A 19975-nucleotide genomic window follows, 5' to 3' on the forward strand; every position below is an offset into this window, starting at 1 on the left:
CAGAGAAAGAGGTGAGGGGAAAGAGATGATTGAAAAGGGTGTATTTAAGAACTATGAATAGATGTTCATAGCACATCATGTTGTGGACGACCACCACAACTCCCACCCTGGTCGCCAATCTGGTGTTACACCATGTACACAGTGTTGCCATCTGCTGGACACCAGTGGTACTACCCATCTTGTGTCAGAACATCCAAAACACATGGCAAAACTCCCATCTGACGACAATGAAATGTCAGATTAATGCAGATCACAAGGAAAAAACATAGCATATCTGTAATTTAATACTTTTCTTTCAGTGCAGAAAATACAATAAATACAAAAGCTTGTAACATTAAGTACCATAACAAACATTTGCTTCATTACCGGCATAATCATCATCATAAACACCATCATCACTGTCATCATCACAATCATCATTATCACCATCATAATCTTAATAACTGCCCTATTCTGTCCTGCAAATCAAGTTTGATAAACAATCTAACAAAAAATTTGTGGCCCTCCGTAAAAATGTTTAAATGCCAGTGTGGCACTTGAGCCAAAAAGTTTAAACATCCCTGTTCTAGAGCTTAACTTCCTGATTCAACTGATACATTTCAAGTGTCACCATGGCAACAGTCTCTACAGACTAGCGCTAAAAAAAAAACACTCAAATGTTGTCATTATCCTTTCAGACACTTCACACCAATGAGAAAGAATCACGGACAGAAATAGAAGACTTTTGAGATGAGACAAGATCGAAGGATGACAAGAAAGAAGTCGTGTTCAGTGGGATTTCATGACGTGTCCAGGTTAGGGAAAACAGTTAAGACACAACAATATGGTGTTCCCAAAACACTGCAGTGCTGCGGATCAAGGACACAGAGGCAGTTGACGTGTGAGAGGTTTATACTCCAGCACACGGGATTTGAATGAAACAAGATTAAGTGGTTAACATGCAGGCTGTCAGCTTAAATTTGAGGGTATTTAAATCAATAAATTGTGAAACCTTATTGGAATTACAACCCTTTTCATACATAAGCTGCCCCCTCCCCCTTTTTCAGGGTACCAAAAATTACTGAACAAATTAACTTCAAGTTAACTTCAAGTCTAAAGTCATCATATTCAGTACTTGGTGGTAAAACCTTTGCATTCGATCACTGACTGTTTCTGGGCATGTTTGCCTTCATTCCTGTCTTCAGCAGGAACATTTTGATTTAGGTCAGGTTTCTGGCCAGGACATCCAACATTTTGACTGAAAAACAGATTGTTTACAGATGGTTGTTTACAGTATTTTTGGGGTCATTGTCCTGCTGCAAGTGCTGTGAAATAAATCTTTTGTTGGATCTGAGATGTTTCTCTAAGCTTCCAAATGAATCATCATCAATGAAGATAAGTGAGACAGTTCCAGTGGCAGCCATTCAAGCCCAAAACACATCACCATATCAGTTGGTATGTCAACCAATTTACTTTTCTCCACACATTTCTCATGCTATCACTTTGGTGATATTTCTCATGCTATCACTTTGGTGACATTTCTAATGCTATCACATATGTCCCCAAACATTTTGGTATTTTTTAGACCATCCTGTTCTTGAGGCTAATTAGTGTTTTTGCACCTTGCTGTCAAGCTGCCGTAATTTGCCAGGCGAAGTCTTGAAAGAATGGTAGTGGCTGCTGATACATCCACACCCACCTCCTGGAGAGTGTTTCTTAACTGTCGTGGCAGTTTCTTTGTTTGTATTCTATTCATTATGGTAAACATTATTTGGTCAGCCACTTTAAAGGTTATTTGTTTGGCATTGCTGAGTTTACCAGTACTTTCTCTATTAATATACCACACAGTGGATTTTGGCACACCTGATGATTACACTATTCATTTATTTATCGACATCATAACGGACAGCTTGACTTGCATTGACACTTCTTTGGTCCTTGTGTTGTCAAACATCAACAACTGACAGCAAATGCAAAGCCTAGAATTAAAACTAGACATTGTGCACTAATGATGCCAACCAACACACCTGCCTAATGAAGGACAGCTGTGAAGCCAATGCAAATGTTTTAAATGGGAGGGCTGAAAACAAAACATGCTTTTATTTCTAAATGCATCCAATATGGATGAAGATACCCTCAAATTAAAGCTGGTAGCCAAAAAAACTAAACTGGTATCAATATTAAAAAACCTATGGACTGGATTGTCCATGACCATGTTACTATAACAACCAAAGTTACTATAACAACCATACTAATTATAGTTAAAACTTCAAAAGCACAAGGTAAAAGTCCATGCTAAGTAGTTAGTTAGTTAGCTAGCTAGGTAAGTTGAGAATGTGATAATTGAAGGCACTGGGTGGGGGATATTCATATGTAATAAAAATATTTACACATGATTCATTTCCATAGATGATAAGATGTTGATGGAGAGATTGAAAGAAGGAGAGATGGCAAGATTGAAAAGGGAGAGCGACAAGTCTACAGCCAGGAATGGTAATATCGTAGAACCAGTGACAACAACCAGAGTGGGTTTGTGTGTGTGTGTTCAGTTTGCGTTATGTTAGTGTTTGCATACTCTTCAGGTGTGTCTTTAGTCGTCAACCCCTATGTTTGCAAACAGGTAGCTCATACTCTCTCCGTTGTGGATGCGTCTGATGGCCTCGGAGAGGATCATGCTGATGTCAACTGTCTGGATCTTAGGGCACTGGAGCTTCTGGAGCTCGTGTGGAATAGTGTTGGTTACCACCACCTACACACACACACACACACACACACACACACACACGGTTAATGCACACATGGCAGCTTCTGGAGCTCATGAGGAATAGTGTTGGCCTCCACCATCTACACACACACACAACGTTAACACACTACACACACACACACAACGTTAACACACTAAGCACCTGGTGGATGGGTGACTCCTCTATGAGCCTTGGTGCATCAGAGGACAGGATGCCATGCGTTGCCATGATGAAGATCTTGTACGCTCCGCGCTCCTTCAATGTCTCGGCCGCCGCCAGGAAACTATCGACATCATCAATGATGTCATCCTGGAGCGGGACACACACAGCCATACATCTCTGAGGAAATACCAAGAACTGAGAGGACGTCAAAGTGTGTGTGTGTGTGTGTGTGTATATATATATAAAGCTCTGGAAAAAATTAAGAGACCACTGCACCTTTCTCTTTCCTTTCCAAAAAAAAGTCGAAAAATAAGGTTTTGAGTGAGGAACAGAAAGGTTCAAATTAAGGGACCACTACAAATTGAAAGCATCTGTTCCTCACTCAGAACTTCCCATTTCAACTTTTTTGGGAAAAAAAGAAAAAGGTGCAGTGGTCTCTTATTTTTTTCCAGAGCTGTATATGCGCACTACCATTTAAATGTTTGGTCACTTAGACATTTGGATCTTTGAAGGAAAAGCTATTTTTTGTCCATTAAAATAACATCGAATTGATCAAAATACGGTGTAGACATTGTTAATGTTGGAAATGACTATAGCAGCTGAAACGGCTGAAGCAGCATTCCCAAGTCGCCTCTTCACTCTTGACACTGGAGACACTGGTGTTTTGGGTCCAATTTAATGAAGCTGCCAGTTATCTGTCAGTAGTTGAGCACCTGTGAGGTGTCTGTTTCTTAAACTAGACACTCTGATGTATTTGTCCGCTTGCTCAGTTGTTCACTGCGACCACCCACTTCTCTTTCTATTCTGGTTGGAGCCAGTTTGCAATGTTCTGTAAAGGGAGAAGTACAATGTTGTGTTCCTCAAACCATTCCTGAACCATTTTTGCTTTGTGGCAGGGTGCATTATCCTGGGGGCAAATGCCATCAGGGAATACCTTTGCCATGAAAGGGTGCACATGGTCTGCAACAATGCTCAGGTAGGTGGTACATGTCAAAGTAACATCCACATGAATGGCAGGACCCAAGGTTTCCCAGCAGAACATTGCCCAAAGCATCACACTGCCTCCGCCGGCTTGCCTCCTTCCCATAGTGCATCCTGGTGCCATGTGTTCTCCAGGTAAGCGACGCACACGCACCCAGCCATCCACATGATGTAAATGGAAACATGATTCATCAGACCAGGCCTCCTTCTTCCATTGGTCCGTGGTCCAGTTCTGATGCTCACATGCCCATTGTAGGTGCTTTCTGCAGTGGACAGGGGTCAGCATGGGCACCCTGACTGGGCTGAAGCTACGCAGCCCCATACGCAACAAACTGTGATGCACTGTGTGTTCTGACACCTTTCTATCAGTACCAGCATTAACTTTTTCAGCAATTTGAGTTACAGTAGCTCATCTATTGGATCGGACCACACAGGCCAGCCTTCACTCCCACGTGCATCAATGAGCCTTGGTCCTGTTGCCAGTTCACTGCTTTTCCTTCCTTGAACCACTTTTGATAGGTACTGACCACTGCAGACTGGGAACACCCCACAAGGGCTGCAGTTTTGGAGATGCTCCGACCCAGTCGTCTAGCCATCACAATTTGGCCCTTGTCAAAGTCTCTCAGATCCTTACACTTGTCTGTTTTTCCTGCTTCTAACACATCAACTCAGAGGACAGAATGTTCACTTGCTGCCTAATATTAAGGTTAGGCATTAACGTTTAGGTTAAGAGTTAGGTTAAGAGTTAGGTTTATGAGTAAGGTTAATGAGTTAGGTTTATGAGTTAGGTTAAGAGTTAGGTTCATGAGTTTAGGTTGGTTTATGAGTTTAGGTTGGTGATTTGAGGTACTGGGGGTGAAGTTAGGTTTAGGGACAATAGGATTTTTAACGTGAATTCATTGTTTAACTCACCACTATGATGGCGATTCGTCCTCCTACGTCTCCAACCACCGTGATGGGAGGCTTCTCTTTTGGGATCAACACTGTAACACACAGGAGGACAATAAAGACTGTAACACACAGGAGGACAATAAAGACTGTAACACACTGGAGGACAATAAAGACTGTAACACACAGGAGGACAATAAAGACTGTAACACACAGGAGGAAAATAAAGACTGTAACACACTGGAGGACAATAAAGACTGTAACACATTGGAGGACAATAAAGACTGTAACACACTGGAGGACAATAAAGACTGTAACACACTGGAGGACAATAAAGACTGTAACACACAGGAGGAAAATAAAGACTGTAACACGCAGGAGGACAATAAAGACTGTAACACGCAGGAGGACACTAAAGACTGTAACACACAGGAGGACACTAAAGACTGTAACACACAGGAGGACACTAAAGACTGTAACATGCAAGAGGTTACTAAAGACTAAAGTGTGTGTATTACAGGGTATCTCCATGCTGGGGTGTGTGTGTGTGTGTATTACAGGGTATCTCCATGCTGGGGTGTGTGTGTGTGTGTATTACAGGGTATCTCCATGCTGGGGTGTGTGTGTGTGTGTATTACAGGGTATCTCCATGCTGGGGTGTGTGTGTGTATTACAGGGTATCTCCATGCTGGGGTGTGTGTGTGTGTGTATTACAGGGTATCTCCATGCTGGGGAGTGTGTGTGTGTATTACAGGGTATCTCCATGCTGGGGTGTGTGTGTGTATTACAGGGTATCTCCATGCTGGGGTGTGTGTGTGTGTATTACAGGGTATCTCCATGCTGGGGTGTGTGTGTGTGTATTACAGGGTATCTCCATGCTGGGGTGTGTGTGTGTGTATTACAGGGTATCTCCATGCTGGGGTGTGTGTGTGTGTATTACAGGGTATCTCCATGCTGGGGTGTGTGTGTATTACAGGGTATCTCCATGCTGGGGTGAATGGCTCCAGTGGTCTTGACAGTGGGGGGGGAGTGTCGTCCATCCACAAGGTCTGACTCAGCATCCTGGGCCTCCCCATGAATCACTGCAATACCAAGACGCAACCTTTCCGCAAACGACTGGGCCCTACACATACACACACACACACACACACAAATACATACATACAAAACACAATTTTAAAATCAGCTCATCCAAACTAATCTACTTTTCTAAGAAGCAGGCCTGACATCCTACCCATCCACCCAGTTCAGCACCACACCAGCCACTCCTGGGATGACACCACAATCTACAACCTCAAGACCCTAACATACCTCAGCTACCATCTACAACCTCCAGACCCTATCATACCTCAGCTACCATCTACAACCTCTAGACCCTAACATACCTCAGCTACCATCTACAACCTCCAGACCCTATCATACCTCAGCTACCATCTACAACCTCCAGACCCTAACATACCTCAGCTACCATCTACAACCTCCAGACCCTATCATACCTCAGCTACCATCTACAACCTCTAGACCCTAACATACCTCAGCTACCATCTACAACCTCCAGACCCTAACATACCTCAGCTACCATCTACAACCTCTAGACCCTAACATACCTCAGCTACCATCTACAACCTCCAGACCCTAACATACCTCAGCTACCATCTACAACCTCCAGACCCTAACATACCTCAGCTACCATCTACAACCTCCAGACCCTAACATACCTCAGCTGTCATCTACAACCTCCAGACCCTAACATACCTCAGCTATCATCTACATCCTCCAGACCCTAACATACCTAAGCTACCATCTACATCCTTCCGAACCAATCTGAAACTCAGCTACCCTCCAGGCCATCATCTGAAACTCAGCTGCCCTCTATAACCTCCAGGCCCAAACCAAACCCTAGTCTTCACCTGGGAGTTTCCCCACTGGACCAAGGCTCTGCACAAATATACCTTTTAGCAGAGGCTGGAGATTTGGCCACGATCACTGCATTTCTGTAATCAGGAATCTGCAGACACAGAGAACTAGAAATCAATAAAATAGATAAACAAATACTGTATGTACTGCCATAAGACAGGGCGGTGGGTAGTGTAGCAGTAAATCCTCCTGTATGTACTGCAGTAGGAGGGTTCAGTGGATAATGTAGTTTTACCTCCTCCTGTATGTACTGCAGTAAGAAGGGTTCAGTGGATAGTGTAGTTTTACCTCCTCCTGTATGTACTGCTGTAGGAGGGTTCAGTGGATAGTGTAGTTTTACCTCCTCCTGTATGTACTGCAGTAAGAAGGGTTCAGTGGATAGTGTAGTTTTACCTCCTCCTGTATGTACTGCAGTAGGAGGGTTCAGTGGATAGTGTAGTTTTACCTCCTCCTGTATGTACTGCAGTAAGAAGGGTTCAGTGGATAGTGTAGTTTTACCTCCTCCTGTATGTACTGCAGTAGGAGGGTTCAGTGGATAGTGTAGTTTTACCTCCTCCTGTATGTACTGCAGTAGGAGGGTTCAGTGGATAGTGTAGTTTTACCTCCTCCTGTATGTACTGCAGTAGAAGGGTTCAGTGGATAGTGTAGTTTTACCTCCTCCTGTATGTACTGCAGTAGGAGGGTTCAGTGGATAGTGTAGTTTTACCTCCTCCTGTATGTACTGCAGTAGAAGGGTTCAGTGGATAGTGTAGTTTTACCTCCTCCTGTATGTACTGCTGTAGGAGGGTTCAGTGGATAGTGTAGTTTTACCTCCTCCTGTATGTACTGCTGTAGGAGGGTTCAGTGGATAGTGTAGTTTTACCTCCTCCTGTATGTACTGCAGTAAGAAGGGTGAAGCTCTCAGGTTGTCAACTGGGATGTTAAAGAAACCCTGAATCTCCTTCTGATGAAGGTCCATCGTGATGAGATGGCTCAGACCTACACAAAGAAACACATGATATGATCACGGGTTACCTGGGAAAATGTGTTTACAGTATACTTTGTCTGCAGTGACTGCACATGTTCAACATAGTATAGTTTAGCAGTATACTGTAAGGTTACATTGGCTTCACGTTGGTAACTATTTGTAATAAAAATAAAAATTTATATAAGCATTCAGCCCAAGTGCTGTGGAAGCTCCCAATGAAAAGAAACAGCCCGAACAAGAACTTGCTCTCAAAAACTCAATCTAACCTTCAATTGAGTGAAAATCGTTCATGAAAATAAAGGTTGCCTGTAACCTCACCTGCTTTACACATCATGGAGGCCAGCAGCTTAGTGACAATGGATCCCCTCTTCCTCATTTTGCACTGTTTACTGTAGGGGAAATAAGGAAGCACCCCTGTGATGCTCCTGGCACAGGACGTCCTGCATGCGTACACCATGATCAACAACTCCATTATGGTAGTGTTCACGTCCCTAAAGAGACAGAGGTAGAGAGAGAGATGTGCACACTGCACAGAAAATTTGCTGGAAATGGAGCTGGACTAGATTGGTGAAAATGGCAACAAGTGGATCACTAAACATTTTAAACATAACGAATTACCAACATTATACCTAATTGTCCTTTGTATAACGGTGCTGCATAAAAATGAGGCCTAATTAGACAGACTTATTTGTTAGACAAACTTGTTTGAACAACTAAGGAAAAAAAAAGATTGAGTCAATCATATTTAAATGTCTCTGGACTTCTGTACCTTTGGCAACAATGCTTTACTAATTATTTGCATATAGTTAAAACACTGTTTATGTACTATTATAAGAATTGAAATGCCTTTATCCTTTTGAAACTGTGTATTTTTCTGTTCACATATTATTTAATATATCTTTATTATTTTCCACTTGCTTTGGCAATCTAAACAAATGTTCCACTTGCTAATAAAACCTTCACATTGAAAAGTAATTGAATGTAGAGAGAAAGTGTGATTTGTGACTTAGTGACTTGGCAACATCAGAACCTGTCAACTTGGGGACATTAGAACATGACAACTTGGCGACATCAGAATCTGACAACTTGGCGACATCAGAATCTGACAACTTGGGGACATTAGAACATGACAATTTGGCTACATCAGATTCTGTTGACTTGGTGACATCAGAACTTGACAACTTGGCTACATCAGAGTCTGCAGACTTGGCGACATCAGAACCTTACAACATCAGAACATGAGAACCTGGGGACATCAAAATCTGTTGACTTGGCAACATCAGAACCTGATGACTTGGGGACATTAGAACATGACAATGTGGCAACATAAAGAATCTGACGACTTTGTGACTTGATGACATCAGAACTTGACGACTTGGGGACATTAGGACCTGAAGACTTGGGGACATTGGAACCTGACCACTAGGTGACATCAGAAACTTACAACATCAGAACTTGGAGACAGCAAAACCTGATGACTTGGGTACATCAGAACCTGATGACTTGGGGACATCAGAACCTAATTACTTAAGGACCTCAAGACTTGGAAAATGTTAAATCAGTGAAGTAACTATGAAATATTCTCAATAACAGACATTAAGGGAAAGGTGTGTGTAATCATACTTAGACATTGTCTGGATGATGAAGACATCTTTGCCTCGAACTGACTCCTGGATCTGAACACGCGTTTCTATTAAGAGAGAAGCAAGAACATGAAAAAAAAAACTGAAGACCAGGCTACCTTGGACAAGCTGTGCGCCAATGCATGACTACTCTCCAGCAAATGTTCATTGCACACTGCTGGACAAACGTGGTCTATGCCATGTGATTAGACTTGACAGATAAATGAGGTCCCTGGTATTAATGAGAGGATATGGAGCTGAGGAAGACTAGGGACTAGGAAGTAAGTTGAGGGGGGTAGGGTGTAGAAGTAGGTGTTATGGGGTAGGTTTAGGGGTTAGGGACTAGGGTTGGGGGTAAGGTCAGAGTCGTTTCTATCAGCGTCATTTACAGAAGTCACAGGCAGGATCGGCAAGGGTCAGAGTCTCACCTCTGTTGTCTTCCTGGTACACCTGCACCTTCCCAAGCTCCACCCCTAGACGCCTGCAAATGGAGACATAACCAATGAGAAGAGAGCTGAGGGTAGACAGCCAATGAAAAGAGAGCAGAGGAGACATTCTGTGAGAAGAGAGCAAAGAGGGGAAGGCCACTGACATGGGAGAAAAGAGGAGAAAGCCAACTACAAGGGAGCAGAGACAGTGAGAGTCTGTGTATGCCAACGTGAGTTTCTGTGTGTGTCTGTGTATGTGTGTGTGGGTGTGTGTGTGTGTACTGACTCTGAGAATGTCTGTGTGCCATTGTGAGTTTCTCTGAGTGTATGTGTGTGTTTGTGTGTGTGTGTGTGTGTGTGTTCTGACTCTGCGATCCTCTTGCTGAGCTCCCTAGAGGATGGGTGTGAGTTGGCAGTGAAGATCAGCAGGCCTCCCTTGGTGTGATTCATCTCTGGCGGGGGGCGACCACCCCGGTCCCCAGCGTCAGACAGCCTGTCCCTGGGCACCCAGGCTGCGCTCAGTCCTTCCTACAGAGGAATCGGTGGTAAACAGTTAACCAAGCAGTCGGTCGACCCACACTGCACTACACTTCCTAGGAAGGGCAGACAACCATTTAATCAATCAATCACGCAAACTAAAACAAAAGGCAGACAGTCAGTGACTTCTTCTTGATTTGAGTCCCAAATTGAAAACTAGTGTCAATAGTGATGTCAATAGTGATGTCAATAGTGATGTCAATAGCGATCAACCACAGTACTACTATCACTTTAACCAACCAGGCTGTCCTTTTCACTCTGCATCACTAGCCTCCCATTGAAAACCACACACTGTGGTCGATGTTGGCTTAGTCAAACAAACTGTTGGCATTCCAACCCGAGTCACATAGAGAGATATTACTATTCCAGTGACCAAGGGAAACATTATTACTCCAGTTGACATAGAGAGATATTACTATTCCAGTGACCAAGGGAAACATTATTACTCCAGTTGACATAGAGAGATATTACTATTCCAGTGACCAAGGGAAACATTATTACTCCAGTTGACATAGAGAGATATTACTATTCCAGTGACCAAGGGAAACATTATTACTCCAGTTGACATAGAGAGATATTACTATTCCTGTGACCAAGGGAAACATTATTACTCCAGTTGAAATAGAGAGATATTACTATTCCTGTGACCAAGGGAAACATTATTACTCCAGTTGACATAGAGAGATATTACTATTCCAGTGACCAAGGGAAACATTATTACTCCAGTTGACATAGAGAGATATTACTATTCCTGTGACCAAGGGAAACATTATTACTCCAGTTGAAATAGAGAGATATTACTATTCCAGTGACCAAGGAAAACATTATTACTCCAGTTGACATAGAGAGATATTACTATTCCAGTGGCCAAGGGAAACATTATTACTCCAGTTGACAAGAGAGATATTATTACTCCAGGGCCCCAGAGACATTATTGCCCCAGTGATGTACAAATGCATTGATACTCCAGTTGCATAGGTAGACATTACTGCTGATGACTTGATGACAAATACGTATATATTCCTGTATTAATCTCCTCTCTGTATTTTGGGCTGTTCATTCTTCCCACAATTCTGACCAGTCTTGCAGTTGCTGCTGTTGAGAAGCATCCCCATAGCATGATGCTCTCACTGATTCACTGTAGGGTTGGTATTTGCCAGGTGATGAGCAGTAGCTTGTTTTTGCCAGACATAGCACTGGGCATTCAGAGCTAATAGTTTTGGTCTCATCAGAACATTGTTTGACAAACTCCAGACAGCATGTCAAATACATTTTATTCAGGAGTGGCATCCATCCAACCACTCTACCATAAAGGCCTGATTGATGGAGAACTACAGAGATGGTTGTCCTTCGGGAAGGTTCTCCCATCTCTGCAGAGAAACTGAAGCTATTTTAGAGTCACCTCCCTAACCAAGGCTCTTCTTGGCTAATTACTAGTTTGGCCGAATGACTAGCTCTAGGAAGAGTCTTGGTGGTTTCAAACTTTATTTTCCCAAAGATGGAGCCCACCCAGAGTTGGCAGATTTGATTGACAGTATAATGGACCTCCGGTCTTGGTTTTTGCTCTGACATGTACTCTGGAGTGTTGGACCTTATATAGACAGGTGTGTGCTTTTCTAATCCATGTCAAATTGATAACATTTACCACAGGTGGACTCCAATCAATTTCTAAAGACATCTCAAGGATGTGTTGTGGCAAAGTGTCCAAATACATAACTATAACATATTTCAAATATTAAATAAATTGCAATATCTCTAAAATTTTGTTTTTTCATTGTGGAGTACTGTGTATGAAATGATGGCCTTTTTAGAATTAAAGTATAAAACAAAAAAATGTAGAAGGGGTCTGAATACTTCTTGAAGCCATATCGTTCAGAGTTTCACTCTAGCCTTGGATCTCCTTCCTTTTGCTTTGAAGACAGAAATGTATGTGACTGGTTGACTCAATGGAGGAGGCTGAGCTTATATCAGTACTCTGAAGTGACACAATTTAATTTGCAATTTAAAAACGCTTTGGGTAATGGTTAACTTTATGGGTACGGTAAGGATAATCACTAAACCAGGACAAATCTCCTGTAAACCAATCCTAATTCTGCTTCCAAAACGTGTTTGTCGAAACTCCGTGCCATACAGCTTGCCATAAGCGACGGCAACATAAGATACACAACAACACGACGTTCTGCATTGCTTGTCCTAAGTTTTTAGGGTGTTATTCGTGACACGTAGCTTACTGATGACGACACGGCGTAATAAACTAGATATATGTGATTTATCGATAATAACATTAGCGGTTCCACAATCAGAAGCATTATATCAACCAGAAGCACGCCGTCGTAACAACGCAACTTCATCGTAACGACGTCGTCATAACGGACAGCTCAGAATGAAAGCATTACAATAATTAGCTGTACTCGTAATAACCTAGTAAAGGCTGGAGAAAACAGGGCGCAGAGTTAGTTCCGTTAATAAAACATTGCATCACACAGCGCGCTAGGGATACAACATGCGCGCTTTCCTATCCTAGATGGGCGCAACGTCTACTGATAAACAGGACGGATGGGCAGATATGTTTTTGCCACTGGGTTTCGGTAAACACAACAAAATACAACGCTTAAATCGCAAGAACACAACACTGAAACACCACGGACTGATCATTCTATACCCACCAGTTTGTGTTTGTAGTGTAACCGTTATTTATCCTCTTGGTTGATTCAAAAGCCTGTATCTTACAACCTGTTCCTCCCGGCCCACTGAGTCTGATGGACAGGCGTTCCGACCAATTACAGAGCAGGAGTTCCGACGGATGATTTCACCCAACGGACGTGCTTGCTGTGAGTTGGGGAGACGGAATCACGTGTCCTGTCATTTCAATGTCAGATATGGTCTTTGCAGATGTTTCTGGAATCAAATTTAGAACGTATTTATTATACCACAAAGCTGTTTAGATGTAAATAATTGAAACACTCAAATGAGGGTTAAGGGAACGTTTGACTTATTTACACCGTTCTTGAGCCTGATTTGTTTCCTTGGGATTTCTTAGGAGTTCTTCAAAGGATTCCCTTTTAAATCGTTCCTCCTGTTGAAACGTTGGTCTAGAGTGTGCTGGTTATTCGTTTATTTTCTAAATGTGACAGTAAACAGCTGGTTCAGTAGACGTTACATCATTTTGGGTATGGCGTCACGTCCAATGACACCCCTGTCCCCAAAGGCATAATGTAGTGAAATGTCAACATTTTAAGGTAAATAATGTTACGGTTATGAAAAACTAAAAAAGGGTACAGTGTCATTACAAAATTATTTGCAATGGGATTAAATTGGGGATAAATGTCAATGTAGCTTTTGTTAGTGAACTATGCATTTCTAGAAAAATTGCTGCCAGTTGGTTGCTGTCAAAATGGAGAATAGATAATTGGACAGTTGATGAAATTGTGGGTTTGCACAACCGAACAATTGCCTTGAGAAACCGTCACAAACCATGCTCTCCAGGCTGTTGACCTGAATGGAGTTCTGCGCATTGTAACTGATTTTCATGGCCAAATGCTCACCTTCAATGAACAGAAAGGACAAGTCACTGACCTTTTTGGAGATACATGTTCTATTAATTCCATTTCTATATGTTTTCACAGGTGAAATCCAGGTAGATAACATCAGAAAATTGTCACAGAGGATCCTGAGAGCATGTTCCACAGCTGTACACTAGAGGTCACTGTTGTCTCAAGGCAGAGCTGTCTAGTCCATTCAAGGTTTTGGATCAGAACCACCAAATCCACTTCAGGCATTTGAGGATGTCGGGCCGGGGCAATTGTCTGTCTCGCTGTAGTTGTCTGTCTTGCTGTGGTAGTCTGTCTCACTGTGGTAGTCTGTCTTGCTGCAGTAGTCTGTCTCACTGTGGAAGTCTGTCTTGCTGCGGTAGTCTGTCTCGCTGTGGTAGTCTGTCTCGTTGCGATAGTCTGTCTCGCTGCTGTAGTCTGTCTCACTATGGTAGTCTGTCTCGCTGCGGTAGTCTGTCTCGCTGTGGTAGTCTTTCTCACTGTGGTAGTCTGTTTCACTGCGGTATTCTGTCTCAATGTGGTAGTCTGTCTCACTGTGGTAGTCTGTCTCACTGCAGTAGTCTGTTTCGCTGTGGTAGTCTGTCTCACTGCAGTAGTCTGTTTCGCTGTGGTAGTCTGTCTCACTGCAGTAGTCTGTCTCGCTGTGGTAGTTTGTCTCACTGTGGTAGTCTGTCTCACTGTGGTTGTCTGTCTCACTGTGGTAGTCTGTCTCACTGTGGTAGTCTGTCTCGCTATGGTAGTCTGACTCAATTAACATGATTGACTCAATTCTCCTGATTGTGTTGTGTGACCTACCTCTGGCTGTATCTACATGTGTTCCTTAAAGTTCAATTCTTGGGTCGACCTTAATCTGTGTATAATCATAACGATTAGCTTGAGGCCGGTAACTCGCTCATCAACCTTTTCTTCGTCTACACTGTTATGTATACTACTGATTTGTCACCGAATACTATGCTTTTCACCCTACAACAGGGCGTTAATAACATCCAACATGCCTGGAACCTACATGCCCCCCAAACATCCTGAATGGGCCAGGGTTACAGAATGTCCAGATTTAGAAAATGTGTATTTGGCTTGAAGGCTCACACCATTAGAGTGCCTGAATTAATTTAAAATGATCCATAAGCATGACACTTTTGTCCAAATTTGTATGCTGTTCTGTGTATTCTCTTTTCTTTCAAATGAAGGCATTTGCCCAGGTCATCACTGAGAATGAGACTTACCTCATCTTACCTGATTAAATTAAATTAAGGTTAAGTTAAAAAAAATCAACTGTCACCCACTCATCTATTTCCCCTGATTTACCTAATTCAAGAAAATAGTTTTTTAGCAGATTCAATAGCAGGTTAATAGAATTAGCATAGCATTTTAGAATGAATGTAGCACTATCAGGTTAAATAATTAAGTAGTCGGTTAGGAGAATGAAGTAGCAGGGTAGGAGAATGAACGTAGCACTAACAGGTTAATATAATTAATGTGGTAAAAGAATTACTGTAGACATTTGAGATAATTAGCAATGAAGGTTAGGACAGTTAACATGGCAGGTTAAAAGAATGAAGGTAGCAGGATCGGAATAGGGTTAGAGCTAGGGGTTAGCGGGTAGAGTGGTTAGGTTTAGAGGTTTCCCTGAAAGGAGGGTTGTTTCACCGTGATGTTAATTTGGTCCCACTCATTATGCCACAGCCTGGGGTGCCAATGGAGGAGTGGCGTGTTTGTGGCGTGTGTGTTTGTGTGTGGCGTGTGTGGGTTTGTGTGTGTTGTGTGTATGAGTGTCACTTGTGTGGTGTCTGTGGAGTGTGTGTCACCTGTGTGTGTGTGTGTGTGTGTGTGTCACCTCTGTGTTGTGTAGTAACACTGAGAGGTTGTTTGGTGTGAAATCTAACAGCAGCTCAGACGGCAGTCTGGGGAGAGTGACTAACCCTTCCCGCCCAATGGGAGCACACATGCTGGTCTGTGTGTGTGTGTCTGTGTGTGTGTGTGTGTGTGTGTGTGTGTCTGTGTGTGTGTGTGTGTGTCTTTGACTTTTTCTAACAAGGATACATTTGTCCCAAAACTGTGGTTTAATCAGAACATTTTTGCTAAAATTTTTCCAGCCCCTGTTTCAAGTGTTAAGGTTTAAAGGTAAAAGTTGGGGTTAGGACTAGAATTACATTTAGTGTTTGGTTTAGACATTACATTTTAGGTTGCATTTGGTTAGAAATTTAGTTTTTCTTTTATTGTTACACTGATGTTGTGAAAACCATAATCCTGCCCCCTTTTAAATCAGGGCTGTGAATGGGAGAGCACCTGGAAATGTTCACCCCAACCAGACTCAGCATCTCTGTGTTGAACAGAGGCTGAGGAAAATAAGTGTGTAAAATACATATTTATGTCATTTCTTTTCATTAAATTAACGTGATGTGATTTATCTGACAAAGATCATTTGAAAATAGAATTCTAAAGCCTGCAAACAACGGTACATTCCCTGCTTCCTGCTTCCACAACCGATATCCCTTCGCTGTGAGGCTCACTTCTATTCTAGATGCAGTGATGGATGTAACACTCTGTGTGTAGGCAGATAGAAGACTCATGCTCTCTGTGGCCCACACACTCACACACTCACATACACACTTACACACACACACTCACATACACACTTACACACACACACACACACACAGAAACACACACTCACAGACACAAGAACACCCATACACGCATACACCGTCGCAGAAGTTTATCCAGGTGCAGAAAACATCTACAAATGATTTTAATGAGGTGACCTACTCTAGGCACCTTCATTTTAAACAAGGCTCCGTCAACTTGTTTGAAATGAATCTCCTCTAATACGATAATGATTTAAAATGTTTAAATGTATATTCTGTAGGAGGATAATAACGCGTTGTTTATAAAAGTGCATTTCCATGCTTGGTCATTTTAAACATTCCTGACCTTCACTGTTTGCTCCCACCTTCAGTGCTGTGGTGAGTTAGATTTAGTACACAACTCACAAATGCTATCAGTCCCTCTGAGCGGTAGATAATCACGTTCTATGTGACGCAATGCTGTCCTTTCACAGAAAATTGTGAAATTTTTATTTTAGGAAATGTACTTAAGTGTTCCTCAGTATTATTCCCTTTCTGCTTATTAAATATATATTACTCCTCCCCAACTTCATCATAGAAAATTCAGCTTAATTCAGGGCCCCCTTCATCACTGCAACTCCCGGCAGACTCGATGTCGAGATATGTGTCCTCTGAGCGCTCTCAACCAGGCAGCCAACACCGGAATCCTTATGCGATGGGAGGAACGTACTCGCATGACTTCTACCACGATTGAGCTCACAGGTCTGCCGTGAGGAGTAATTACTCTTTTCTGATTCCTAACCTCCGACCCCTGGGTGCCCGTCCACTGGAATTGCTCCGATTGGCACCCCTTAGGCCAATCCAAGAGCGGGATTCAAACTCTGGTCTCCCAATGACAGAGCCAGCTGTGAGTGTGAGTGATTGTGCTGTGAGTGTGAGTGATTGTGCTGTGCTGTTAGTGATTGTGCTGTGCTGTGAGTGATTGTGCTGTGCTGTGAGTGATTTTGCTGCATTGTGTGTTTAGTGTCAGTGTGTGTGCAGGGTCAACAGGCCGAGGCCCGGGTTGCTGAGATCTGATGACCTTTGCGGTCTTTCGGCATTACCGTGTGGAATAGATGCCCCGGTGGCCTGGCAGATTTCCTTCCTGTAGTGTTGGGCTGACCTCACCATACGGCACAAACCCACAGCCACGCACGTTAATGTGCAGAGTCATGACCACACAACCACTCCAATTACTCCAACTACAAAATCACAATTTAAAAGACCCACCAAATGACATGTCACGTGACAGCGTGGATGGGGAAGAGACAAACACACACACCAGAGACACACAGACACAATCTCACACATACTAACACACACACCAGAGACACACAGACACAATCTCACACATACTAACACACAAACACACACACACCGGAGACACACAGACACAATATCACACATACTAACACACAAACACACACACCAGAGACACACCGACACAATCTCACACACAAACACACACATAAATGCATGTTTAACTATATTTTTTTAACCCAGACCTTAATCCTAAACCTAACCTTAACCCCAAAAAACTAAATATGAACGTAACTCTAACTCCTAAGCCTCACCATAAACAAATTCCTTAATGCTTTAACCGATCCCTAAACTTTATTAAAACTCATAACCCCTTAATCTGTAACCTTAATTAACCTTAACCCCAAGCCTAATTATGAATTTATAAAAGTGAGGACAGCAACATTTCCTCACTTATCATGATTTAGCACAGGTTACTATACTCACATACTAATTATGTTTTGTGCCTCCTGTGCTTCAGTAGAATATAAGGGGTATTCAAATTAATAAATAAATGAATACACTTTTTCTTGATCCCTGAGACACTTTTAATGGGGTCCAGTTGATCTCTATCAAAACCTAATGAGCACAGCAGTATTATTTTCATCCAAAACTGTTAGTCATTTTTCATAGTTCTCACACACAATACAAATGCCAAGTAAATTTCTAGCAAAACAGCTCTTTATTCAGAAAATTGAGTAAATCCTGACAAAACATTTGCTCACTGCTAACACAAACTACTCCCTTGAATGTGAACATCCTCTGGTCATTTAAAACACTTCTACCCACAATTGTTCAATCAGCAATTAGTCCTTATTCATGAATAAAAGAGCTGTGAGTTGTTATTGGCGAGATCGGACCAAGCAACGGGAAGGGAAGTGGGGGTCAGGTGTGTGGTGGCGGAGTAGCTCCAGGAGAAATACAAAGAATGCATAGAGCCATACTTTAAGATCAAATCTGAGGCACAATTGTTGACAGTTTAAACGTTTACAATCGCTAGGACCCATTTTTCAATGTTTACGTCACCTTTTCAAAACTCTTCACACAGTGAGCACAACAGCAGTCCACATGGTCTAAACTGTGGATCATTTTTCATTGCTTTGGCACAAAATGCATTCAATGACTACATCTTTCAAATTACATTAATTATTTTCTCACTCAGACACAACCACCAGCAAAACTCTATGTACCTACAGGCCAATTTGTACATGTTTACATATTATTTTCAAAACCTGAAGTAGCACAAAATGTAATAACACAACAATTTGCTACATTTCCACAGCAATACTGTATCGAAATATGTTCCAAATCTTAAAAATAAAATACTATCAAAACGATTAGACCAACCTCAACTGATTCCCATTGTAACTGAACACCTGCCCAGATGTTAGTCTTTCAATTTTATGACCATTTATATAGAAGGGGACATCTTAGGAATCATTTTGTACTGTAATGCAAACATGGACCCAGCCAGAGATAGAGAAATGGCTGATCGAGGAAGAAGAGTGTCTGGGAGAGGGAGAGGAGAATGAATGAGTGGTGGAAGACGACTGAGAGGAAGATAAAGAGCTGTAGACTCAGATGAGATGATCAAATGTCTCTCCTGGACGCAGTGAAAACTGGATGCCTGGACATATCTGCAGGAGATTGCCAGGGATGGACCAGGCACGCCAGAAGAATGTTTCCTAGGTGTATTGCCCAAGACGACATAAGATGTGATGTGGATGAGAACCTGTGGCCAAACACAGAAGACAGGATTGACTTGCATTGTTACTGTATCTGAATCTGTAGATGGTTTACAGTATACACAAATTATTGTAAGCTGGAATTACTCAATGCCAAAAAATGACATTAAACATATTGAAGTGTATTGCATCACATCTGATTCATTCTTGTGACATACAGTATACTGCAGTGAATTCTAGAGAGGTGTCATTCTTGTTTTGTAAAGACATTTTACAACAGAGAACCCTGTAATTCTACCTGTGGTTAGTGCTTTTTTAGGTAATTGGTTGATGAGTGACAGTGCCCCTTGTTGGGTTGCAACCTTTGTTAGTGTTATGAAACATTGAGTTGATTTGAGACGTTTTAGTGTATTTTGGATGGGAAATCAGCTGCTGTGCCAAGCAGAAAGTGGGTGAGGAGAACTGGGTGAAGAGTTTTGAGAAAGTGACCTGAGTATTGAGAAACGGATCCAAGCGAGTATAAAAAACTGTAGTGAGGCAGCAGGTTCAACTCAGTGTGGATCAGCAGGGAAATCAACAGCAGGAATATTGAAGAATTACAATAGGAACCTA

General features: G+C 42.3%; 1 protein-coding gene across 3 annotated transcripts; it reads right to left on the bottom strand.

Annotated features, from left to right (window-relative positions):
* Positions 1–262: 262 nt before the first annotated feature.
* prpsap2 (phosphoribosyl pyrophosphate synthetase-associated protein 2) lies at positions 263–13009 on the bottom strand. Of its 3 annotated transcripts, XM_029123736.2 has the most exons (11): positions 12892–13009; positions 10056–10216; positions 9689–9741; positions 9262–9328; positions 7957–8129; positions 7534–7649; positions 6707–6762; positions 5729–5877; positions 4779–4849; positions 2886–3032; positions 263–2728 (listed from the first exon to the last, which is right to left on the bottom strand). In XM_029123736.2, the coding sequence occupies exons 2-11, from the start codon at positions 10136–10138 to the stop codon at positions 2570–2572; spliced, it is 1074 nt and encodes a 357-aa protein (XP_028979569.1). In that variant the 5' UTR covers positions 10139–10216; positions 12892–13009; the 3' UTR covers positions 263–2569. The 3 variants fall into 3 exon arrangements, with proteins under 3 accessions (XP_028979569.1, XP_028979570.1, XP_028979568.1); XM_029123737.2 differs by lacking the exon at positions 12892–13009 and having other exon boundaries at positions 7957–8027; positions 9689–10155; XM_029123735.2 differs by lacking the exon at positions 12892–13009 and having other exon boundaries at positions 9689–10155.
* Positions 13010–19975: the final 6966 nt, after the last annotated feature.

Source organism: Esox lucius, chromosome 11, assembly GCF_011004845.1.
Source record: "Esox lucius isolate fEsoLuc1 chromosome 11, fEsoLuc1.pri, whole genome shotgun sequence".
In the NCBI taxonomy this organism is placed as follows: domain Eukaryota; kingdom Metazoa; phylum Chordata; class Actinopteri; order Esociformes; family Esocidae; genus Esox; species Esox lucius.